This window comes from Lepisosteus platostomus, chromosome 6, assembly GCF_059453375.1.
Source record: "Lepisosteus platostomus isolate fLepPlt1 chromosome 6, fLepPlt1.hap1, whole genome shotgun sequence".
Lineage (NCBI taxonomy): Eukaryota > Metazoa > Chordata > Actinopteri > Semionotiformes > Lepisosteidae > Lepisosteus > Lepisosteus platostomus.
In genome coordinates this window covers 27,870,167-27,897,329 of record NC_142616.1, presented here as the reverse complement: position 1 = coordinate 27,897,329, position 27,163 = coordinate 27,870,167, and the positions used below count along the sequence as shown (strand labels likewise).

The 27,163-nt window shown below is 39.0% G+C and overlaps 1 protein-coding gene across 2 annotated transcripts in view; it reads left to right on the top strand.

Moving 5' to 3' along the window:
* The window catches only part of bub3 (BUB3 mitotic checkpoint protein), a 126,204-nt gene that overhangs the window by 13,494 nt on the left and 85,547 nt on the right, over nt 1–27,163 (top strand). The window contains exon 8 of one of the 2 annotated variants that reach the window (XM_088635157.1): nt 282–869. The exons of the other annotated variant lie outside the window; for it this stretch is intronic. Coding sequence (XP_088491283.1) covers nt 282–291 — 10 coding nt within the window. The 3' untranslated portion in view covers nt 292–869. Of the gene's footprint in view, nt 1–281; nt 870–27,163 lie in introns of those variants that run through there. 2 annotated transcript variants of the gene reach the window in all.

Below are 27,163 nucleotides of genomic sequence, written 5' to 3'. Positions count from 1 at the left end.
TTTCCAGTCTTCGACTAAATGAGTGCTGTCGGTGTGCACAGTAGTTGAGATATTTCAGACACTTTAATAAATCTTTCTAATTTAAAACACACCTTTCTGCATATGAAACAGGCTCATAGCATGAGTTTTGGGGAAAAAAACAGGAAGGATCCCATGACTTGTAAAATGATCAGCATTTTTTTTTCTGTGGTACCGTGCAGAGTCTTTTCTGTTCAAAAGCTGCAATGCTTAGGAAACCATCGGTTTCCTCAGTCTCATTCTAGTGTTTTTCTCCTCCACAGATCAACATAAACACAGCTCGGAGTGGTCTCGTTCATTCGTCACGCTTTTTTTTACCATCCTGAAGCTTGCATCACTTGGAATATCTGCTGGCATCCAGTTGAGAATCTTGAATATATGTCCTGCTTACATTCTGTGCTTCTTTAGAACCATTCTTTGCTATTCCCGTTTTTCAAAAAGTTTTTTGTTGTATAGAAATGACTGTCTGCCAAACCCGACATTTTAATTGTTTTTTTTCTGTTTGTATTCTTTTTACACCTATTCTGTCTGTGGAATTTATATGTATAGATTTCTACCTATCCGTACAATACAACATTCTGTTTCAGTGCTCTTATTTTGTGGTGCTGAGGGTCAAATTGATAATTTCAAGCCTCAAAAACCAAATTTCTTCACAAAACCTCTTAGTGTTACGTCAGTATATGTCTTATGTATTATTTGGCTTTTGTATGTTTTACTGAAACGTACTGGCTCCTTAATGCAACTAATTACCCATACACCTTATCTAAAATGTCATGTTGTACTTGGTCAGTATATATGCAACTGTCACAGTTTTACACAAAAGGAAAATAAATGGTTTTACTTTAATTTTATTTGCATTGGTTTGTGTGATCGTGTGTATGAATAAAAGCTCCAAAATACAAGAAGTGTATAATGATTAATGTTCGGGGTCTAAAACTAGATTTTTCAACTTGGAAAATATTGGTCAGATTGTCAGACGTTTAAGATCAAATAATTCAGAAATATGTGAAAGCCATACAAATCCGAAGTGGCTGTTGCGCAGGGAGCAAAAAGGCTAGACCTCGTTGAATGCTGGTGTGCTATTTGAAAATCTACTATTGCGGTCAGTTGTACTTGCCCTTTGACTTTGTACTGTGATAAAATCTGAAGGACATCTGTGGGATAGACCATCTGATCTGAATCTGCAATCTGGTGTGGGGGGTGGTCGCTGACCAGTCCTGAATTCACATTTCCCAAACCTCTTCCATGAGGTTGAGTTTTGAATGCAGTTCAAAAAGTTTTCTTCGATACTCAAAAATGACCAGATATCCAAAAAAATATGAGTAGCTGGACAAGCTTTGTGGGTCTGGCTCTCCTTGTGGTCAGGCATGTTGGTTCAGTGTGCTCTGATCTGACTTGTTATATTGGGGTGTTGAAAGTTATGTTTTTAAAAGCCTTTATTTCTGTTTTTAATTGGACATGTCTGTATTTGAAACTTGAGGCAAAAAAATCAATGGTTGTATATATCCAAAAATAGTTTTAATGCATTCTGTTGGTGGGGAGGCATACCACAATGCATTAATATTTTATTTAAAAAATAAACTGGCTTATCTATCTGGTTAGCATAATATTGAATTTATGATCCCATTGTGTTTTGGATTAATGGCAGTTATGTCTAGTCCCAGTCACTTTGCTGTTCTGTCTCTGACCCAATCTCGGGGAAGGTTCTTTTAGTATGTGAATTGCTGGGTGTCTTCTCCCTGTTCTTGTCAGAATTTAGTCAATTTCACCTGAATCATGCCATTCAGAATTTCTAACTATCTGGTATTCATTTGGAATACAACAATGTTTTTAATGCATGGAAATATCATTTATCAAAATGATTATAAAAGATTATCAAAATCTTTTCTGTCTAAGAAAAGCTCTCCCCCTTTTCCTCAATTACAAAAATCCTAACTGCTATATTATAATTTAGAAGCCACTCTATTTTTTAATATATGAATGGGTAATTAATATGTATTTTACCCTTTGAATGTCCTACACTTATTTCTCATCTTTTCTTCGAATTATGGGACTAATACTCCAGAGCTTCTCTTCAACAGTTGTTTGCAGTTGTTTGAAGCCCATTTCCCCCTTTCTCCGAGACTCTTTAGAAAAGAACTGGAAAGATAAGGCCTCAAATTATTCCATTTAAGAGGTACAATTTTTGTAATAGGTCTTGCAGCAGTCTGCAGAAGTGCAGGCAGATTCTTCAATATCCTGGGCATTATTTGCTCGTTTAGTTAAATGATGTTTCTAATTCCCTCATAATTACTTGTAATGAGGCACTCTTTCTCATTTTGATGCGACTTTAGCTTAATATAAAATGGCATTCTTTTTAGGGATAATTACCACTCGTAAGCTGGAGAGAGAGAGGGGCTGGGGTTTGTTTAGAATATGGCAAATTGCTTTGTTTCCTGTCATCTTGACTTCCAGCAAATTAGAAAATTAAGTTTCTCAGCTGAGCATTAGAACCATTTCAGAAGGTTTTTTTTTTCTCCTCCCCCTTTACTTGGTGCATTCACATCTTTTGAAATTATCGGGGCAATTATTTTGGAGGAAAGATTCTCTTCAGAAGTGCTCTTATTATTTGCATTAAGGTGGAATAATAGGAATAGTCTCTGATTGGTTTGCCCTCAAAGGTAATGTTATTTTTTCAAGATTTTGTTCAGTCGTAGTAGTAATCTTGATAAAACAAACGTCAAATTGTTCAAATGTATATAAGTATATCTTGACATACTTTCATACTTAATAAAGCACAACTGTTTAAAACCTGATGTGCAAAAAAAGTAGTTATTCACCTTCTGAAACATGCTTCAATAGAACATTGATCTTTCATTAGTTTCTGCTGTTATGAACACGCAGTATGTTCAGATCCCTCAGCTAACAACAAATAGCTTCTTTTCCTTTTTATTGCATTCTGCATTCTTGTAATTCTTCGAGCAAATACATTTTCTGACAAGTTGACTTTGCAGGTTCAGCTAACCACTGGATTTATCCTGCAGTAAACCTGCTGGTACATTGTTCCTTTAAAGACCCAGCAACAGTTAAGTAATGCTGTGGTCCGGCGGTGAGGGTTTAATTTCTAAGTGCTGAGGTGTTGCAGACAGTTTGGCTCTACATGAGGTTGTTACATGACAATTAAAGAGGAGGGATATGTGCTCCAAGAGGCTGTCACGTACATTTACCAAAACCACAAAAAGGTCTTATGTTTACAGAGTGTACAAATGACCTTCAAGCGAATTCACAGTGTTTAAAGAAGGTTTGGCGGATATCCTTGAAAAGGCAGTGCACTCAATTCATTGCTAATACTCTAATAAGCTGATGCTGCTGTTCAAGATCATAATCTCTACGTAAATAGAGAAATTTAAGACATGACTTTTCCCCCCCCTCTCTAAATGTCTAACCTATAGGAGTTTAAAAAGGAGCTAGATTTCATAACCAAATTGGTTTAAAACAGATTTAGAACATATTTTCAGTTATATGGTGTAGACTGAATAATGATTGTTGTAGTTCATAGGCTTTTAGAATTATGTATCCAAAATGCTTTCTGCATCTAGACTGCTCAAAAATAATCCCATTCCTTCAAATGTATAGTGAATTGTGGATTCTCTCTTAATGAACTGTTAGGCTTTTCCTACGGCGGGCCTGTTCAGTGGGAGCTCCCAGACTCTATATCCAAAGGCTGACCAGTGACATGGAAGACCCAAACAAAGAACAAAAGAATAGTTAGGCATATTCCCAAAGTACTGGTTTTATTACCTTATCGTCTTATCAGGAGGTATGTTTAGATCGTAATTTCCTCTGGAGAATAGCCTGGGAGTTAACTCTGATGACTGTCATGAACTGAAGGTAAGAGTTAATGACAGACAAGGTCAATCCTGCAGAGAGTGGCTGCGGTGTTCCCAGAGGTTAAATACCAAGAGTCAAACAGCCTTTTCAGATGTTGACTAGTTCATCTCCAGTTTTAACTATTTTTTTTCTTGCAGCCTCCCGTTGTTCTTTCAACAGTTCCCTGGAATTGCTCTAAATCTGTGGTCTATACGTTTATACGTTAAGGAAGCCTTTCTTTCAACATCTTCTAGCAAAACAGTCAGTGCACCCAAATTCCACTGAAACCTGCTTAAAAGCAGCACTACATTGCATGAAAATGGGAGCTGTGTGCTAGTTTTGGAAAAGGTCCTACTGTTAAGGCCATTCCAATGCCATTTGGCAACCGTTGAAAAGTGACCTGTAAGTTTCTCACTTACAGTGCTGTGAAAAAGTAAGTACACCCCATGAAAAGGCGTGTGTTTTTCAACATATTTGCATGTATATATATTTGATCTTCATTTCAACAAAATTGATAGATAAAGTTGATCTAATTTAACAATGAAATGTGTTCTTTACAATCATTTATTCAACAAAAAAAGTCAGAAATGCAATTGTCTGCTGTGGAAAAAATAAGTACACCCTCTAGCTTCAATAGCTGGGTGTTGCACCCTTTGGCAGAAATCACTTGTAGGTTTTTCATATAATTGTCTATCGGTCTACTACGTCGACATGGAGATATTTTTGCCCACTCCTTCAATTGTGTGATGTATGAGGGGTTTCTTGCATGTACTGTCCGCTTCAAGTCCCCTCACAGCATTTCTATGGGGTTAAGATCTGGGCTTTGACTTGGCCATTCCATAACCCTCCATTTCCCTTTCTTCTTTTTGAGCCATTCTTTTGTGGATTTGCTTGTGGTTTTGGTCATTGTCTTGTTGCAAGGTCCACTTATGGTTCAGCTTTTTGATTGATGGCCTCACATTCACCTCAAGTACTCTTTGGTACAATGTGGAATTCATGGTTTGCTCTATGATGGCACACTGGCCCGACCCTGAGCCAGAAAAGCAGCCCCAAACCACAATGCTTCCACCACCATGCTTTACAGTTGGTATGAGGTTCTTTTGGTCAAAGGCAGTTTTTGGTTTTTGCCAAACATGACATCTGGCATTGTGGCCAAACAACTCTACCTTTGTCTTATCCATCCAGAGCACATTGTTCCAATAGTCCTGATCTTCACCTAGGTGTTGTCTGGCAAGCTTCAGTCATGCATCTATATTCTTTTTTGAGAGCAAAGGCTTCTTCCTTCCTGACCTCGCATGTAGGGCAAAGTCTCTTTCGGATGGTTGACTCATGAACTTTGACATCGACTAAGGCAAGACTTGCCTGGAAACCCCCTGGATGTTATCCTGGGGTTCTTGGAGACTTCCTGCAGCATCTTTCGGTCAGCTCTTGGACTGAATTTGGTGGGACGACCTGGCCTGGATAGATTGTGAGTGGTTTGAAATTTTCTCCATTTGAAGATGATCTTTTGGACAGTGAAATAATTGACTACAAATTGCTGGGAAATGGCTTTAAAACCCTTCCCAGACTCATAGGCATCAACAAGCTTTCTTCTGAGGGCCTCGGAGAGCTCATTTGATCTTGGCACGATGTAGCCACACACCTCAACCAGATCAAACCAGAAGATAGGTTTCTGATTTTTATATAAGACAGTGCCCTCCAAGCTACTCTCTAATGATGTTCTAATCATTTGCACCTATTTTGGTGCACCTGATTCTAATTTTAGGCATTTGATGCAATGGTAAACGTAGGGGTGTACTAACTTTTTCCGCACAAAGAAAATGCATTTCTGTTGCTTTAAATAGTAAAAATGAGTGCAAAATGTAATTTTTATGTTATTTTTAAAATTAGTTCACCTTTATCTATCAGTATTGTTGAAATGACGATCAAATATCCTTTTGTCCAAAAATGTAAATAAAGACAAACCTTTTCATTTTTGTGTGCTTACTTTTTCACACCATGGTATATGTTTGCAGCAGGAGGATTTCCTCCTGTAATATACAAGAAATTTGAATTTGGTATTTCAGACCAATTTCTTTTTTGGGTCTACCTATCATCAATAATGAGGAATGTTGTGAGGATTGTGGGGCGGGGATGATGAAAAGATTTTCTTTCAGTCCAAAGTATAACTGTCTGCTGCCCTAGCTCCCTCCAGCTATCTGTCTCACAATGAGCAGAACAGACTATCACCTGACAGCTAATTAGGCATTTGTGATTACCCCAGTTGAAAGTAATCCATTGTCTTGGAATAAAAAAAGCACAGGGTCATTTAATTCTGTTTGAAGTGTCACTCAGTAAAACACACCGCTATTTCCACTGCTTTTGTGTGGCTTCTGTCAAGATTTTTTCCCTTAAAATAGTGCTTGAGGCTGATATTTTTATCTGTTGGGTTTTTTTTTTAATAAGGCATGAAGTAAACTTCTCATAGCAATTGTAATTTGGCTACTAAGCAAGGAACATTTTTTGAATTATTGGGTGTGTTATCACTTGTCATTTCTTTAACATGAGTCTTTTCTAATTAAACCTTCCTTTTCTCTTTCTGAATGCCAAAAAACTGGAAGCGGCTGAAATGCGTGCAACTGCTTCGGTGTAGGAAAGGTAAAAACTGAAGCAGGTATTGTGTGCCTTGCCATTTTATTTTTTCCTACCTAAAGCTCAATGATTTTCTAGTTGTAGTTAATTCAATTCCCATTAACTCTCACACACTGGGCTCTTTGCTGGTCTTTTCTTTAGTAATCGGCAGTATTTGTGCGTACTTGTTGCCGGGTCCTATCAGCCACCTGCTGCCAGTGCTGTTTCCTGAGTACTGGGTGAGTCTTGAGGAAGGGGCTCGGCTCACACCCTTGCTTCTCTGAATTGATGACTTGTGAATGAAAGGCTCAGTGATGTCTTGTCAGGAAAAAACAAAGTATTCATGCTACCTGCTTGGTGCGGTACAATTGCCTTTCTATTAATAATTGAATTCCCATAACTTATGTCTTATTTTCTCTGGTTGGAATGGATGATCCGAACATGAATAATTTATTGAAAAACTTTTTTTAACCTATTTTGCACGAGGCACCGGTATAATACCTCTGAAACTAAAACGTCATAGTCGAGTTCACAGTCTCAGCATGTTGTATTATGGCGGGGAATCCATAAATACACCTTATTTTACATAGACAACCAGGCTAACACAAATGAGAAAACTGAAAAAGAATTTAGTGGAAGGTGGGGATCCGCAGTTTTAACCACATTGGAAACAGACTTGACTGGCTGCGGTTCAAAGGAACACATGCTACTTCCATGACACGGGACGGACGCAATAAAAACACAGCTTTTCCGAGTTGCTAGGGCATTTTCTTCTTCTGCAGATGGGAAAAGCCAGTTGTTTTTGGAATACCTTAGGGTACATGTCATCTTTTTATCTGCAATTGCGAAATAAAAACTATGTACATGCCCATAAAGACTAGCCTGTAGAGGAAAGTGCCATATAATTGTGTCCTGGCAATTACTGGGATTTTCATTTTTCCCCCTAGCGAAGCAGTCCAAGTTAAAGGGCTTGTGTGTGTGTGTGTGCCTCTAAGCATACAAGTGTGGGGGACCCAATTTTCTCTTTGAAAACACATTTGTAACCATTAGTTGAGTGTTGGGTTTCAAGCGCAGAGTGCCTTTCCACTGGCGGTGTCAGAGTCCCCCCTCCAGCAGCATGTTGGCTGTAGGGGCTGTAGGCTGGAGCCACGCTGTCCCACTGACCATGCATCACGGCAGGCAGGGAGTAACCTGAGCTCACCCCAGCACCGCCGCTGCCTGCCCCACTGCACCCTGCGCAGCTTCATTCCAGCCCCAGGGATGCTTTTAAAGAGATTTGGCGAGTGAGAAAACATCTCTTCAAAAGAATTGTAGTTACATTAGAAACTAATTAGCAGTGCTCAGGGCTATGGATCCTCTGCCATATTTTACACAGAAAACAATCCATCTCTTAACTGGGCACAGATTGGAATACCACTGCACAATATTCCACAGGCACACACCTTCTCTAAATAAACAGGGAGACTCGGTAGGGGCTAGAAAGTGACAGAAATGCCACAGGTCACCTGGCTTTTCACAGGACAGCTTGTTGGTGACTGATGAGCAAGGGAAAGTAGAAGCAGCACAAGGGAAAACTACACAGGAGTCTGCTCTGATGGAGGGGATAACATTCTTCAGGTGCAAAATAAAAAACAGTTTGCCCCCGAACAAAATTAATGTTTTACTTGGAGCACCTGATTTTCTACGGATATACTCTCTTCTGTCACGTCAGGCTTTGTTTCAGAACGCATCTATGGGTATTAAGAAAGGTTACATTTGTAAACAAAGACCTGTGCTAAAATTCAATAGATTAAATGCAAATACCCCTTTAAAGCCCATTCATGTTTTTGGAACAATAGTTTCTTTGGTAGTACGTCCTCAATTATTTCAACAAGGAAATGTTTGGACAACATGATGCAAGTTCTAAGCTATAATGGGACTCTGAGATTTAATGAGGCAATTTCTCATTTAAAATTAAAACCTATTTCAAAAAGGTTAAGATGGGCATTAAGAGAGGCTTGAGTTCTGGCCGAAAGGGTATGTAAACTACTGGATATTTGTCCCCCCATGGAGATTTATAACAAGACATAGATCTTATTGGGGAAAAAGAGGCTTCTCTTGCTGACAAGAGAAATACTACAAACAAAAGAAAGCGTTTCTGAAATCATTTCAGGCTGATTTTTTTTTTTGGTCATCCGTGCATTCAGCTAGTACCCCTTGCTTTGCCACCAATATCATCTGTTTTCAGTGTATGATGATCCTGTATAGGTATTGGACATAGACCATGAAATCCTGAATATGAAAATTATTCTTATTGTGAGGAACTTCTGAACCACAGATGTGAAATGTGGTGTTTGGAAATGACCTTCAAATCATGAAAAATCTTTTTGAGTCAAAATGTAGGTCGAAATTAGGAAGTATATTAAGACAAACCTTTTATAGCTAATGTTGTCAAACTTCAATTTAAACTTCAACTTGAAACGTGAACGTTGAAATTCCTCATTGTGAGTATAAGCAGTATAATGATAAGCATGTCTAGTGAAGTTCACACAAGGGATGTCCATACTGCTGTTCATAATCTATAGATTTACCTGTAGATACGGGTACTGTATATACAGTATATTGGATGTTCATATTTTGTATAGTTTGTGGTTTTTGTCCATATTTGATAGCCGAATTTGAAAAATTGCTGTGCTGGCCAAAACACATGTGCATGAAGTCTGCAAGAATCATGACTGCCTGTTTTGATCATTTCTAAAATGTGCTTCAAATGCAAATATGACCCATAATGAGTTGGCATGTTTGCACCAAGTAACTCTTCTACTTTACATAGCTATGAAGAAAGGGTTTTTTCATGCCTAGGACCATTCAAAATGAACAAACTGTATTGTTTCAACCTAATTTTGTGTTCCTTTTTGTCTTTTTGAATTTATGCAATTTGGTACATCATGAATGGAGATCTTTTGTTATGTCTTTTGAAAGTGCGGGTTGACATTTGTCTTTTGTCTTTAATTTAATGAAGGAAGTTGGTCAACATCATACATTATTTAAAACACTGCTGAGGAGCATACAGAACTCAACAATACTCCATGGCTTACTAATCACAATCTAATTTAAGAGTTTTAAAGGGAGTAATTAAAAAGGAATAAGAATCTAGTTTGCATCTCAAATGCTTTGGTAAATAAGAAGAAACCACCACTTGTTGAAAATGATTTAAAAGATTTTTTTAATAAAGGAGTGTTTAATTTCCAAGACAGTTGTTTCAACTAAACACATGGCAATTAACTTAATTTATGTTTTTGCGAAGGCTGGTATACTTATAAATGATAATGGCAGCGTTTCTGGATGGGTACATTAGGTGGCTTACCTTTGATTTAGTGCATGTGCTGGTGAAAGCTTTTCTCTTCAGATCTCAGGCCCTTTTCACATCCACTAGAGGGGCATAGGGATTAAGCAGTGCCCCACCTGCTCTATTCAGTGGGTCTAGGGCTTGGAGCCATTCTGTGGCACAATGCAAAGACAGGTCTCTCAACAGAGCTCTGTCCAACAGAGAGAACAGGCACCTGCTGTCTCGCAGTCCTCTGCCTTTATGAGGTTCCAACTGGACAGACCTGCAGTATCACAACAACAAAGAAGCACTGAAGACCTGCAGTGAGTGTTCCCAGGAAAACATCTTTTCTCAGGCTACCACAATAATGTGTAACTGAATGAACTAGAGGTTTGTGTGGTTGCCAGTCCATAATTTAAAAGCTAATTTGTAGAAAGGCTGTTTTTTAATATAGCAATTCAGTTAGTCTGATTTTTTTGAAACCAAACAACACAAACCCTTAAGTAACAAACTCAAACTTTAGGGTTATGTCTTGTCATTTTCTCTGTAACCCAGCCTCACACCTGTCTGCAGCCCTGTCTCATGCCTCGTTCCCTCGCCACGCACAGCTCTCTAATTCAATAACAGCTCACTGTATATTCATTACCGCAATAAAGGAGGCCCACAATGTATTCAAAGTCTGTAATACAATCTGAAGGTTTCGCATCACTTGATCTGGTCTCACTGGTCATTTATCCACAGCACTTGATTGTATTTCTTATAAGTAATATTATTACTGATGTGTAAATCGCCCTCAGACAGCCATTAAATGTTATAAACTATCTAGGATGGCAAAGTGAGGTCAAGTGTTTCATTTCAGTGCTGAGTGGAGGCAAGTTGAAATAAAAAGATGGCAGTTGGAGATGGTGACAGAGCCAGACTTCTGTTCCTGGTATCATCATGTAGGTATATACACTAGCTCTCAAATGAGCTAGATGGGATGAATTGTCACCTTTTGTTTGTAACCTTTCCTATGTTCCTATGACTCTCAAGTCTACCTAGAATATTTGCTAAAATGATAAGTTAACGTATGTTTTTAAGCCTGATGGTTCAAATGGTTCAAATTATGCCAGTAGCCATATCACTCTGCAACTCACAACTGGCAACCCACTGAAGCTAAGCAGGTGTGAGACTGGTCAGTACCTGGATGTGAGACCTCCTGGGAAAAACTAAGGTTGCTGCTGAAAGAGGTGTTAGTGGGGCCAGCAGGGGGTGCTCACCCTGTGGTCTGTGTGGGTCCTAATGCCCCAGTATAGTGACGGGGACACTATACTGTAAACAGGTGCCGTCCTTCAGATGAGAAGAAAAACCGAGGTCCTGACTCTCTGTGGTCATTAAAAAATCCCAGGACGTTTCTCGAAAAGAGTATCGGTGTAACCAAATTTCCCATTGGCCCTTACCAATCATGGCCTCCTAAAAACTACCATCTATGAATTGGCTTCATTACTCTGCTCTCCTCCCCAGTGATAGCTGATGTGTGGTGAGCGTTCTGGCTGCCGTCGCATCATCCAGGTGGATGCTGCACATTGGTGGTGGTGGAGGGGAGTCCCCATTACCTGTAAAGCGCTTTGAGTGGAGTGTCCAGAAAAGTGCTATATAAGTGTAAGCAATTATTATTATTATTAAATAATAAAAACCTTAAAATCTTAAAACATTTATATTGATATTAACCAAACTCTGATACTACTGTACCTGACCATGTGCAATGGAATGCCTGAGGGCTCTGAAAGAAATACTCATAACCAAAAGCCTTAAAGTGAAAAAAAAAACAAAGCTCCAAGTTAAAGTTACATATGTTTTACGAGTGCAAGATTAGAAACACGGTGATGAGCAATTGGGCAATTAGAGACTGAGCTATCAGGTTATAGCTATTTCTGTGGGAGGGTTAACCTCGTAGGTCATGAGTCAGTGATCAAAGCCGGCCCTTTGTGAAGGTGATGTAGCCTGGGAAGCTGTGATGCTCCTGCCCAGACCTTTGCAAATGAATCTAGTCATTCAAATAAATGGGTTCTTGGAAGACATGAAGAGCATGTACAGTTGAGTCCTGTGCCGACAAGATGACCAAGAGGGGTACGGGGGGGGGAGAGGCCATCTGGTTTAAGTTGCCCATAGCCATTGGTTTGCTAAGGCCATGGACCTGCAGAGATCAGGGGCCAAAAGGTGGGACTGACCAGAGATATCATGGTGACTGTAGAACCTGTGGGGTGAAATCCAGTCTTTGAACTTGCCTGAAGAGGTGTGGGATGCAAGTGCTTGTTTGGCTCTATTTCTTTGCTTTGTGTTTCCTAATACCACAATCAGAATTACTAGGATCAGAGGATCATGATCAAAATGACATATTTTACTAGTGCTGTAGTGTATTTCCTCATCGCGGGACTTGTACATTAAAAATGCTGCATGAAATTGCATATCACTGAATTGAACTGGATTCAGACAGAAAGGGCAAAAATAAGACTTTTAGTCTCTGTTATTTGGATTCCAATAAAATTTATTAGGACAATGATCACCTGTCAGGTAAGAGAGCATTAAAGGCCGGTTCCTGGGTTTGGAAAACAAATTGAAGTTGAAAAGCATAGAAGAATGCAGCACTGCAGGGATAGTCCACGTCAAGCCACTGTGAGTGATGGGCGGCTTGAATATGCTGTCATCATCTGTCAGGTGGAAGAACACAGGATAGGAAATTTATTCAAGCCTTCAGTTGTTTATCCCCTTTAAACAGAATTATATTGCAAGCCTTTCAGGACCCACTCATTGTTTGCCCGCTATGGCCATGAAACCTCTAGTGTTATGTAGTGTGTTCATGGCCACGGGGCAGTGGGTGCAGTTTGCCCTTCCTGCAATTAGTATTCATAGTTAGCTAAGCAGAACTAATGCAGCACATCTTTGAGGCTCGGGTTACCAGGTTCCAGGTTTACCTGCAGGGAAGATTAAACTATGCCCCCCCATATATATCGGTTACCGCCTGTATTACCAAGTGTGTTATTGGTCATTTCCTTTGAATGTCAACAAAAACAGTAAGTCTCTTAAGTTTTTAAGCGGGTACTTTCTGGATAGCAGATCCTGAATGTAAAGCTTAGTCATAAGCCTTCTTTCATTTTCACACATGGATGTGATTGGTTTATTATGAAGAAGTATCTGGGATTGGCTTACATCAACGTTGAGAATTAGCAGAAGGTGCTTGGAGAGGTCTGGTCATCTAATACTCAATAAACTGGGTTCCATTTGGTATTACTGTCAAAGACTCAGGTAGATCAAGGGCAGATGATGATTTAAACTTTCCTTTTTCCCCATTGATGCTACTCTATGTAATTGTAGTTCTTACATAAGTAACATGCTGACCGGAGCCTAGAGAAAATGTTGCAATCCTGTAGAACTGCTTGATTTTGAGTTCCATTTGCTTCAATACAAATACAGTCAATCTAAAGGCAGAGAATATGCAATATGTAGCTCAGTGCACGTGTTTGGTGCAGTAAAATGGCCAACTGATAGTGTAGCCCACTCATTGTATTGAAGCACGTTGAAGCACTTGGCATTCCAAAAGTATTCCATTTGAGGCTGTTACACAAATTCTCTGGTGCCATGTCAATCAGTAACCATGTAAACAGGAAGTGAGCTTCACCACAAGCTGGTTCAATGCTCAGCACCACACCTCCATCCTTGTCTTTCTAATAATCTCCAGATGAGCATGTCTTATCAGTTAGCCACAGGTACAAGTGGCCACTAATGTACCTGCTTGATCAGCACAGTCAACTACAATAAAACTGACCTCTTTGTCTCGCCTTGATAATAAAGATATTTTTCTGTGAAAAGCTGTTTCTTTTAATAAAATATTTTATAACTAATTTTACTGTGTTCCTTGTAAAAGGCTTGTGTTTCAGCCTTTACCTATTGTTAAATTGTTATGTGTTGATTTTCAGTGTGAAAATCTATCCATGGGAGGTTGCAGAATCTTTTATTATCCTGTCACAATGTGTGCACAATGGGAGAACACCTGGTAAGTGTGGACACTGCCTGGGAGTGACAGTGTGAAGATGTCAGATTCCTCTCTAAGAACAATTGATTTGAACCGATCTAGATAAGTGCAGTCTAAGTGTAAAAGCACTTGCTGAATATTTGTACAAGGCATTAAGTCAACATGTACAGTGGGACATGTTATTTCATGTAAGGCTGCATTCTTCCAAGTGCTTTGGGTATTTAAAGCAGTACAGCAAAGCATGGTTGAATGGTGCTGTCACTTGTAAAGCTGTAAGAAGGCATATCATGACAACAAGCATACTGTGTGTGTAGTCTGGTATTTCAAGAGCATTTGGGAAACAAACTACTTCAGGATTAGTTTCAAAGACTTCACTGTACAGGGAGAAGTTGGGCTTTATAAAGGTCACGTTTTTGTGGGTTTTGATTCAGTCAGACTAGCTGGTGGCACCATGTAGGTGACTATATGGAATTTTATTGATGTTGAAACTCTGGAAAACCCTGATTCGTGACCCCCAAAACAGAGTTCTATTAGCCTGTGCTTTTTTCTAAGCCTTTCTAAGACAACAAACTTCCATTCTATCCTGTCTCTGACTTGTGTGGGGACTCAGAATAGGCGCTTCTTACTGGGAGCAGTTATAGATCCATGTGTCCATTTTCAGCAAAGGGGCTTTAGTTCTGTTTCATGATTGAAGCACTTGCTCCTGCCTGGACAAACAATGAAGTTACCTTCTTTTTTTTCCAAAAGTTAAACCTTCCTTATTGTGGCATAAAGATTAAGCAGATAAAAACAACACATTCACTAGAAATATATTAAATAATGTAAACTGAGGCATAACAACTTCTATTTTCAGAAACCAGTTTCTTGTGCGTGAGTCTCAGATATAAACCCCAGCAGAGAAATATGTTAAAGATGTTTCCCCAAGCGGCAGTTTTTGAAGTCTGTTTTATTTTGTATGCCCCTGAGATAAATGGCCAAGGAATGTCTGATAGCTTACTTGTTGCATTTGTTACACTTTCTTGGTCCTGGTTTCAGCCTACAGATGAGGCACCTTAGGAAAGTTAAATAGTGGCAGGGATGTTCAGTGTTGACATTCAGCACAGGACGATGAAATCTAAACAGATTTTTTTTTTAATATACCAAATCTATATATCTGTTGGACATAATTTAAAATAGAGTGTTTGAAAAAATATCTCAGTCTTTATAGATCATTATTAGTAATCATTTTCATGGAAGAATATGTAAAATGAGGCAAAGAAGTTGTTACTCAAACAATAGGGAGGAAGCTTGATAGTTTTTGCTTTTCTTCTAATGGTTCTCAAAACGTTCCCTAATGGTTTCTTCAAAACCTTAAAAGTGTGCCCAAACTGGAGCCAAAAGAAATGGCAAAAAGGGCTCATGAAGCAGACACATCCCCTGAAAAGAATTGACCGAATGTTTGAGGCACAGCAAGCCTGGCGAGGAGCAGCACAGTCTCTGAGATCACAAAGAACAGATACATCCATGGGAACTCAGCACTGTTTTCTCCTCACACACACATATGCATACACCATCCTGACAAGATTATTAGTAAGTCTCCTGAGAAGAGGTTGACTAATTATTGCCTAGCCATTTGAAAGGATATTATGTCTCCCCCTCAGAGAAAAGGTATACTTGTAAAGGCTTCCATGGCTCCTTATACAAATGTACCACACCATTGTTAATGCAATGAATCTTCTCAGTCTCCTGCTCACTTTGATCAATGGTGACATCATCTTTCTCACTTGCATCAGTCAACAGCTACGTTTTCTATTATCACCGAGCGACATGGGCTGGTTAAAGAAGAGCACATTCATAGCATCTAAAGGTTGTTTTGTTTTCACTGCCTCCTCATTCCTTTTGTATGGAACCTCAAAAGTGATTTATATAAATCATGGGAGCTGGTAAATGTAGATGTGTTAGCAACAAAGTGCAGAACATGGTCATGTGCTCAATAGTAATAGCAAGGGACAGAAATTCAGTGTTTAGCCAAGAGAAATAATTACAGCAATAATCAGTGTAATTCATAGTAATGGTTGAATTGAATTTCACAGCATAGCTCGAAGCACTTATATTTAATGAATGTAGTTTGTGCCTGTTTACTAAAAAGGTTTTTAGCAGAAAATCGATAATGTAACTGCACAGCTTCTAATAGTGATTGCAATTATTATGGAGTAAAAAAAGCTGTTTTTACAACCCATTTTTAACTCAGAATGAAAGCTTGTGAATGCAAAACTGCTTCAAAATGTGATGCTTTGATTGGATTTCTTGCGTATTTTAGCTGTTACATATGCATCCCCAGTACAAAAAATGAACAAAATGATGCAACTGTACCTTTTTAAAAAGTATACTGTACAATTTTAAGAAATGGTCCAGATTTATCATGTGCTTTTTGAACTCACAACTCTGAGACCCTTTGGGATCTGGGTCGGGGTCACATCAGTCCTTTGAAATCAGGTCTGAGATTTGTTCGAGTTCCATCTTAGCTTCCATCATTGCTCAGAGCTATGAACTTCATCCATTTCAGGGTCATGGTGGAGCCGGTTCCTATCCCAGCAGGGGTGCAAGGATTAACCTACCATGTTAAACTACCTATGTCTTCAAATTATGGGAGAAAATTGGAGTATCTAGAGGAAACCCACATGAACATACACAAACCATGCAGATAGCACCCCAGGAATGGAATCCATGTCCCCAGTGCTGTGAGGCAGAAATGCTATCAGTATCACTGCACCACTGTGCCAATTTAAAAGTAAAAACATTAAATCATACATTAAAGCACAATTTAAAAGTAATAAACCTGCATATTAATGACTGTAATGAAACTCAGTAGCCTTTTTACACCTGTCAGTCCAGTGAGCAATAAGATCATCACAACCTCTTCCCACTATCTCAGAGAAACCCCAGCAAAGGAGCGTAGTTAGTCCACAGCTTTTCTGCAGGTACTGTACAGGTACTGTACCTGGTTAATCAATGACTGTCACAGCCTGCTTACACGCGCTACATTTGCAGTAAAAAAGATTCAGTCTTTTCATTTTTAAGGAGTGCTATAGACCATTTTTTTCTTCATTTGCTCCTATAATGTGTTTATTTAAAATAATCTAGAATAATTTGATACGACGTGTCCTGTAGGGCATTTCTCCCTTTTGATTCCCTTCTTAAAGATAAAAAAGGAGATGACAAAGGAAAAGAAATGTTCCTATTAAGTGCAATACAAAATTTTACTCCACTCCCCTAGAGTGAGGGTGAAGGAGATAGAGAAGCAGAAAGAGAGAGAGATGTGATTGCTTGAGGGTTTAAGGTTACAGGATAATTCCCCTGTCGTTACCTGACGGTTGCAGTAAAGCCAGCCTTAGCATTTTGCAGCAGGGAACAGTACGATCTGTTATGCTGTAATGATCACTAGCTCTTTTCCAGCCAATGATTACCTGTAATTATGCTTTTTCCTCAGCTATTATCCTAACTGGCTGTTGTGCAGCATAGAGGAGGTGTGTGGAGAACAAGGCTGCTTTTATAGACAGTCTGCTAGGGCCACTCAATGCAGCTCCATTTTTGAATTATCAGGTCCCATTCCTTTTGAAGTCTCTGTTAGCGCAACTTCTATTTATGAGATGGCACTGTGCTTAAAGGTCGGAGATTGATCAAGAGGTCCAAAAGAGGCCTTTTTACCAAAAGCATGGCAATACTCTCTCTTCAGAGCTGAATAGTCTTCTATTAAAAAAACGCATCTATCCAAGGCAGTCACAGTCATACATTAATGCACTATTTCACTAATCTCTGAAATGCAGCAATTCTAGGAAAAAATTAAATAGAGAACTGCAGTGCTTTCAACATTTTTTCTGTTTTTCTGTCTAAAAATGTTTTGACTCCTTGATTATTGCAATCCGATAGTTAATTATGGCACTGTGGTTTGTGAGAGAAATATCATTTTTTTTAAAATTGAATTACACAGTACAACACATGGGAAGAAATCAGCCTAAAAAACTTTAAAAAGGTACAAAGAACTGTTGAGCTCCATTCAGTTTAATCGTATATTTATTCATAATAAAACTGAACATAATTAATGATGTGTAAGGATAGTAAAATCATCTTTAATATAACCTTGGGTAATAGGGTAATCACTTGGTGTTGAATTATTTATAGGTTTTATTTGCAGAGCTGGAAGGAATTTTGTCTGTGTATGGTTTAAAAACTATTTGTATTGATTAATCCTCAAAAGTAATCACTCAATATTATGATATTGCCATCAGATAGTTAAATGTTGCTCCCCTGAGCTGGACTAAATTCATCTGTCTGTCTTTTCCATTGCTGGCAGGGGGATTCAGGACCTTAGACCTCAGTAACTGCTCTTTATCTCTGCAGACCCTTGACTTACCCGGTGCAACAACACACAACCTCCCAGCCTTTACAACGATTAATAATTGTGTGTAACTCACGCAAGCTTGATTACACCCTCAAAGAATATCAGAAGAGACCTTGATATTAGTGAAGTTTGCTGGCAAATGGCTTTTCCTTGCAACAATGAGTAAGTGCTACAGTATACTGTAACTTCTGCCTCCTACCACAGAGAGTGCCCATGCCTAGTCTAGGAAAACCCAATGCACCTGTGAGCAGTTTAATTCTGTTTTCAGTCTGGTGCTTCATGCAGTACCTGTAGTTTGCAAAGTAATTTTCAGCACTCTGAAGAAACGTTCCCTGAATCTTTTCCAGTTTCGTTTTCTCCACAAAAAATAAACGATCGATTTTTTGGATTCCTTCTACATTCAGGCTGAATCTGAAAAGCGAATCAAATGGAACCCAAGAAAGCTGTCCTTTCTGTTCTAGCATTCTTCCTGGTTTGAGCTTGTAAAACACAGCAGCATCGGTGAGGCAGCTGAAAAGTGTCTGTTTCTCCAGGTTTGATTGTGCGTCTATGCACTGTGCAATGACTTGACTGACTAGGTTCTGTGATTGCTGCTGTGTGAGCACTGAACATTCAGCACAATGGAGTAACATTGGTTGGCTACCTGTGTGTAATTTTGTTCTTGATGCAAAAAGAAAATTATGTATCTCTGTTGCATTGCTTTGTCACTATAAGATTAAGTGAGTTTGCTTTGTGATCTCTTCATGAGTCCATGACCCAAATGCTTGCAAGATACAAGTATATAGTACACTGTAAATAAATCCGCAAAATGAATATCTCCAAATGAATGAAGGGTGTCAGTCCCCGGATCTCACATGAAAACAGAAACTGTCTGTCCATACCATTTGCACTTTTACAATCTGAAGCATTATAGTTTTACTTGTGTGTCTCATCTTAGGCATCTTTCTGAGTTTTCTGTGGTCAAACGCTCATCATGTATTTGTGCTGCCTCATAAAAGATTTGGTCTGAGAATGCCTGGGCAGCTTTACTGATACACACCTTTTATATAACGATCTAGACATCCCATGTTGTAGGTTTGGGAGCCTGTCATCGCTTAAACCACATATGCGGTTAGGTAGAGATAAGGAAAGATAAAAATCACTGCTTATCCCAAAGAAGAGTCACACGAATGAGCTTTTTTTTTCTCCTAATAGACCCATAAGTGTCATTGTTTCTACTGGACCAGAATTTCCTAACCAACATCCCAATATGGTTACTGAAGGCAATGTGCTGTAGGAGATGCTGTCATTTAGATGAGATCAGTTAAACCAAGGTTTTAACTACTTGCTCTTTAACAATCCCAGGGCACTTATCAGACCAGAAGTGTTATCCCCTGTGGAGGAACTTGGACTAAGTTCCCCTTAATTAAATTGACTAAGCACTTTTTCTCACGTGTCCTCCTGAGCTGCAGTGTGGTGGGGCGGCTGGTCATGCAGACAGGGGCTGTATTTAACTGGTGGCTGAAGTGGGTCCCCTTTATATTCTATGTGCTTTGTGACCCTTTGGGATGAGAAACAGTATATAAATGCAAGGAATCATTGGCAATTAGAATAATATGAAAAGACAGATGGGGGACTCAACACATGGCTTCCACACCTACAGAATCTCATCTTCTCTTTTCTCTCTGTGACTTCATTCTGCCTGCTGAATGAGTCAGAAGGGGCTTTAGTGGTCTGCACTATGATTCCTCTTTCCTCTGTAAGGACTGGCTCCCCGCTGTTGTTTAGGAGTTGCCAAACACTTACAAAACTATAGTTTTATGACTGGGATGTAGCTAATTATATTAAGGGTAATTAAGAGGAATTATAGTTTTATGTGTGCTCTGGGACTTGTTGAAGTGGAATGCAAAGTAAAATGATCTGTGTAAGATAAAAATATCCTTAACAAAATCAGCCAGTTGTACCAGAGTTGTCAGAGAATATGCAAGATTATTTTTAAAAGTACATCATATCCTGTGATCAGAGATCAGCATACTGTTATCAAATCTTTCTCTCACTTGCAAATTAAAACACATGACTGATGAGGCTGTAACTGACGTGAGATAATAGTGATTGTATTGAACTTAAGACAATGAAGATATTTACATTCAAATATTCTAGTCACCTAAAAGTACAGCAATAAATCAGATGCAATTAGAAGAAAGACAATGTATTCAGCTGCAAAAAGGTTCACAAAACTAGAGTTTGATTACATCAGCACAAATGACAGCATGCATGTTCTGTGCGTCTTGCAGAAAGTCGCAAGGCTTGGTGCTGATTACAATTGAAAATACGGGACACATATACACCAAATGTGAACATGAAGCTCACTCTGATAGAATGCCTGAAACATAAGGTGTGTGTAGATTTGTGGATAATGAAAGATACTTGATCTAATTTCTTATTGATCAGGATTTTATTGATATATTATATTATATTATATTATGTTATGTTATGTTATGTTGTTATGTTATGTTATGTTATGTTATGTTATTTAGGTAGGTGGTCTTTCTCATAATCCAATGCTGCAATGTGAAGAACAAGCACAAGCAGTTGAGACTTTAATTTCTTAGTGTCAATGCTACATTTTGACCATAACAGGGCAGAAAAAAAAATATTGCTAACTTTATTTTGTCTGTAGCTGTGCGATTAGAGATACGAGAATGGAAGCCGTTTGTGAATGTACTGTCTCATTGATTCAGATTTGTATTTGTTTAACTAATGTAATTCCTGGGTTCAATGTGTTTGTCTAGTGCCCGCTCATTTGGAACAGTCATGCATCAGGACCTTGGCTATAAAACACGCCGCCTAATTCATCACTACCCATACGTTCTATTATTATTGATAGCTTTCGCCTTTAGCCTGTCTATTTATTAACAGATTTTTGACAGATGACAGCTACCCAGCGCAATGCTAGATGGCATTTTATTCAGCAGTGATGCCAGGAGCGCTCCCTGCACCAGCGTTGCATATTTATTGATCTCCATATTCCCAATAATCTGATGCGTGTCACATTTGACAACATTATGTGGAGAGGTCAGCTAGATGGGGCTAATGAAACTGTTTCAAAGATGGATGTTGTTTTCTACAACATTAACCTTGCAAATAGCTGTCAGAACAGCGCTTTCCTGCACTGGCTCTGCGCAAGTCTCCCCCCACGCTAACTTTGTCATTGTTGACATTAACATTAAACAAAAGCCGAAGCCATTAAATTCTAGTATTTATGTACAATACAAAATGCGGGATGCGTGGCATCAGTCCAAATGAAAATCTTATTAACAGCATATGGTGCTTGTGGCGAAATTCTGAGCGATTCGAAAATTGTTTTGGCTGTCTGAAATGTTTGACAGATTAACTAAAGATGATGTAATGGACTCAATAACAAACAGCTGAAAAGCTGGTAAAGAGGTGATACGCCTATGTCCAAAAAATCAGATCAGTCTTAACATCGTCATCATAATGTGATGTGTCTTTGTATAACCCCTGCAGAAAAGGAACATTTACAGCGATGTACTTGTTTATAAAAATGTAGCACCTTTAAAAAAATGATCTCAACAAACATCGTTCAGCACCTCTTTCCCTTAGTTGAAGCTTACTTTAATCTATGAAGTTAATAGGCAAGATTACATTTGGTGTGTATTTTAGTCTCTAAATAATGCCTTGTTTTCAATGTAATAGTGATAAACAGGACAGTATACCTTTCACACCTGGAAGGAACTGACACCCGGAAGCTTTAGTTTTTTTCAGATTGTAAATTAACTTTTGAATTGCCTTGTACCTATATACAGTATTTGTCCAGGCTTTGCAACTTTGAAAACACATCTATTGGGGGAATCCAAATATGTCATTTTGAACCTTGAACAGAGTGGTTTGGAGGTACAGCCATAGGCTGGAGCGACGCTGCTACACACGTCTTGGGTCCTGGTTTGGATTCTGGAGGAGGTCACTTCCTGTGTGGAGAGTGCCAGTTCTTCCCTGCTTTGAGCAGGAGTTTTCTTCTTGCTCTGGCCTCCTTCCACCTTTCAAAGACACGCGGCGAGCTTACCCGGTGTTTCTCAATTGTGTGTGTGTGCGTGGTGAGCTAGTGAGCTGCAGTCGACTGGCATGCCATCCAGAATGTGGGACCACCTTGTACCCCAGGTGTCTGGGATAGGCTCAGGGAAGTTTACAGGAATAGGATAGACGGATGAAGACTGAAAAGGGTCTTATATGGGGCAGACTCCAGAAGTGTTCTGTGTGTCATTGACCTCACTGCATCAGGTGCAACAAATTCTATCAGTATTCACTGCTCCAGTGGACTGCTGGGTACTGTGCTTAGACCCTACAGAAGAGGCACTGGTTAAATCTGCTGCAACTCACAACACCATGTTGCCTTGCTTCTTATTTTCTTCTCCCCATTCAAACTATTTGGATGGATTGATCAAAATAAATTTAGGTTCTATAAAACAGTCTTAAAATAACAAACCTGGTGCAAATTAACTTAATACTGGTTTGAGGGATCCTAAAAGACGAGCCATTGCAGGATTGTAGATGTTACAGTTATTCCATTGTACTGATTGTCTTGTACAAGAAAAGCACAATGGCTTGTCATCTTGTTGCCATGCCACAGGAGAATTCTTTCAGCTAACAGATATCTAACTTGTTTCTTGTCAAATTTTTATTGCAGCAATAATTTAATCCTCATAAGCCTAACTTTAAATACACATCTGTTGCTTAATTTAAACCAGACATTCTGAAAAAATGTAGAAATACACACACACACACATTTTATTCCAAATCCTGCTCAACTCCATAATGTGTTCTCTAATTAAATCCGTCAGAGCCACGTTCTATTTCTGGAAATGAACTCTGTCCAATCCTTATCATTTTTAATGCTGCCTTGTTGATGCTTCTGTACCAGGCCAAAAGGTTAATAGTGCTGAGTTTAAATAAAAGAAAGGCAGCTTGATAATCACCACAAAATCAAGGCTTGTTCTGGCCTGCTGGTCTGCCCTTCTTAAAGCCTTGAAACACAGTGCTGAAAGAGCGCTCTCCACTCTAGTTAGCTGGACCCTTATAGTTGGCTCTGAGGCTACAGGTTTTAGTGTATGCAGCTGTGGTTTGTCATTTATTCACACACAAACACCAAATAAAAGCATTTGCACATTCATGTGTACTCATAACAATTATACGCACACATGCAACAGAATAACTGTCCTTAGATGCAGACAAAAATGTGCAATCTCCCTGCCTCTCAGTACTGACTTGTGCACATATTCCCATTTAGTACCGAACACATGGGCATAGCGCACACACACACCAACACACAGAGACACTTGCAAATTGGTTTCGACATCCCTTCACCTAATTTGCTGCCGCCTTTTTAAACGAATGTAATAGCGGGTATTTTTGCTGCAGTGGTAATTAAGGACTTTTGTCAATACAAAGGGATAGATGGCCACACTTTGTTGTAATTATTGGACCCTCGAGAGCCCATTGGAGTGAAAGGCGATGACAGCGGCAATCCATCCTTGCACAAGCAAGGTCCCTGCCTGCCTCTGTACATCACGCACACTACAAAACGGCTGCAGAGTGATAGGACGTGTTGGGAGAATAAACCTCTGATGTATTCATTGTAGTTTCCTCAATTATTCATAATATTGTACTCACATGTAGAAGACAGCCTCACAGACACATGTCTGAATGCTTGTATGCTTTCTTAATGCTGTGATCTTACCGTACGGAGCTGTTTTCTTGTGAGATTTTTTTTTATTTGAGCTGCTTAAAACCTTTTGATGAAATAGCGTCAGGAAATAACTGAGGGTCTGAAGTTAAGTCAGCTGATTGCCAACCGATTCCCATAATCTGTCAGCCTAGTATTTTTATTCTTTTTGATTGTTTACAGACCAGTGGTTTAAACTGCAATAGCCTAGTAAAGTCAAGGCTCATTAGTGTTACTGACCCCTGTAGGCACTCAGGAATAATTCAGGAAGGTATTGAATGAAAGGCTTGTTTATGACTCCCTCTCTGTGAGCTGGGGCTTACTCTGCTGTGGCAGACAGAGTCTGGAGGCTATGGCTTGGAGCTCAGCGGCAGAAACCTGGCACTGTTACCCCAGTTCCCGTGTCTTTTCCCCTGATCTTGATCCTGATTCTTAACGTGTCAAAGAAAATCTTTGATCTGTAACCCTACAGTCTGTATCATACTCTTTCTTCATACTTTCACTGTTAAAACCTTGAACACATACACCACTGCAGTATTGTACTGATTAAATCACAACAAATAGGCAGTTAGTATTATCCATCTAATAATCTACCCATTCCACATTGGCAAAAAAAAAAGAAATAAACTGTGTATAGGATGGAAATGCTGGTCACTCATAACAGCACACCAACAAAATCTACCTTGTCTTTAATAATAATGCCACCATCTCTATATGTATATATTTGGCTGTTGATGTGTGTATATATTGAGCTATTTAGTTGTGGGGTTAGATATATTAGATTTTATATCCATTTAACCTTAAATGTGGGGAACCACAGTTGTTTTTTTCTTTAGAGAGGATGAGTGCCCGTTGAAGGCTGCTTAGGTGGGTAAAATAGAAAAAAAAGTTAAAATAGCCTGAGGCCACAGGTTTAGGTCATGTTATACTCATGTTATGGTCCTCTGGATGGCCAATGGCAGCAGAACTGGAGACCTGAAGGAGACCGTCAAGCCAAATAAGCCTGCAAGAGAGGCCTTTAACCAAGTGGATGTGCATTAGCTTCACGGACTGTGGGCTTTATTAATCATTTCAACCGAGTTTAAGGGGAAAAAAGAGAAATATCATACAAACGAGTGTTTGAGTGAAGAGGTGGGGGTAGAGTCATTTAAAGCTGCCCCAGCACTCCCTGAATAAAGCCTAAAAGGGAGTTGAACAACAGGCGCGAAGTGAGCTAGCCGGAGCTTTGTAAACCTCTCGTCTTTTTCATCGTTGATCACTAATGTACCCAGCTCAAGAGCTATGGCTTAAGAGTGAGGGACTGGTACAGCACATTACAAAGAGCTTTAAGGTGTACGCTTTCTCTTCAATAATTGGTGAAGAAGCTTCATTTCACTCACTGATTTCCTGCCTTTTTACAGGTTTTAACAAGCATGATGCTTTTAATAGAGGTTTGAGTACTGGCTATTCTCTGAGCCCCCCCCCCGCCCCTCGCTCCATGTCTCTCTCCCCCTCGCCTCTTATTTTTAAAGCAGCATTAACCATACTCCTTTTTTAACACCACTAATGCCTCAAAAACTCCTACCTTTAATCATTTCTAGATCAGGCGCCAAACAAGCAGGCCATTTCCTACTTTCAATTACTCTCTGAACAACATAAAAAAGATAGAAAAGGGAAAAATTGAGAAGCATCTTTATCCAAAAATGCCCTGAATACTTTTCACAGAATTTTAATGAACACCAGTAATCTAAGAGACTGCTTTGACTATCACAAAATGTTCATCGTCTTTTATCAGCAGCAAGCTCCCTGTTACAGATGTATCACAGAGAGAGGGAGAATAATAGCTTGTGAAATGGGACTGCAAATGACTTTAAATTTGTCCAGAATGCTGCTTTTATTACTAAGGAAAATATATCAATAGGTACTTCACATAAAAAAGTCTTTTAATAATACATTACTTTCCTAATAACTAGCTTTAACCTTTAGGGAAAATACATTCTGCATGAATATAGTCATCTGGGAATGGTGTCAATATAATGAAAAAATCTAGCTCTTATTTACAGTTGTGAGGCTGACAGATTTGGCATCTTCAGACACTAAAGCATAGGCAACATGTGCAAGGGTGCACAGTTGGATGTCCTGGTTTCCATTTTCTATCATCACTTTAAAGTCCAAAATGTAATGATCAAGCCCAGACAATGAACAATTAACACCTTTAGAAAGATGGTTGGCTATCTTTATTACCGCACATGATTGTATTTAATTTTTGTTTTGCAAAAATGCCCTTCATGGAGCATCTGCATCTAATTTATATAAGAAGATGCATTTTATTGAATGTTTTAGACATGTTAGAAAATAAATTGGAAGTATAATACATACATAAATCTATTTAACTGTGTAACTTTACACATTCAATTCAACATTTAAATTATTGAGGATTAGGATAGATTGTGTGCAGGGCCAGTATTATATTTTTTGATGGAAATATAGGGTTAGCATGAAGAAATTCTCAGACTTTTTCCTCTGCTTCTATCAGGCCCTCCCTATGTGTCTAATGTTGTGAAAGTACAAAATGAGGCATACTTATTTTAAAAAAACTTAATTCTCTATTCAAACCCTGGATGCTCAAACTGAAAGCTTCTAAGGGTAAGACAAGATATAGGAAATGTCAGCAAAACATTTAAAAAAAGTAAAAGCTGAAATATGTAGATTTCATAAGTATTCAGACCTGTGAGCTCAGCATTTGGAGGAAACACCTTTGGCTGCAAGTCTTTTGTGGGTAAGTCTCTACCAACTTTGTACACTGTCTTGTTACAATTTTTACCCATTCTTTTTGGCACATTTACTCGTGTTCTCTCAAGTTTACTTGGGATCACTTATGAACAGCAATTTTCTGTTGCTTTACACAGATTCTAACTGGGATTCAAATCAGGACTTTTTGCCAATCAAGCGCTTCAATTTTCTTATTTCTCTGGTAATCCATTGTAACTTTGGCCTGGTGCTTTGGGTCTTTGTCTTGCTGAACGCTAAATGTTTGTTCAAGTTTTAGGTGTAAAGCAGGTTTTCCTCTAGGTTTTGCATTTACCTTACTCCATCTATATTTCTATTAGTCCTAACTTAATGTCTTTCCTGGTGAGAAGCAGAACAGTAACATAGTGCTGCCCCCAGTTTGCCTGACAGTAGTGATGGGATTGACTGAGCGATGTAGAAGGTTGGGTTTGGGTGAGATGTATCGCTTGGACCAAAACATTCCAATTTTACCTGTCTGACTACAAAACATTCTTCCAC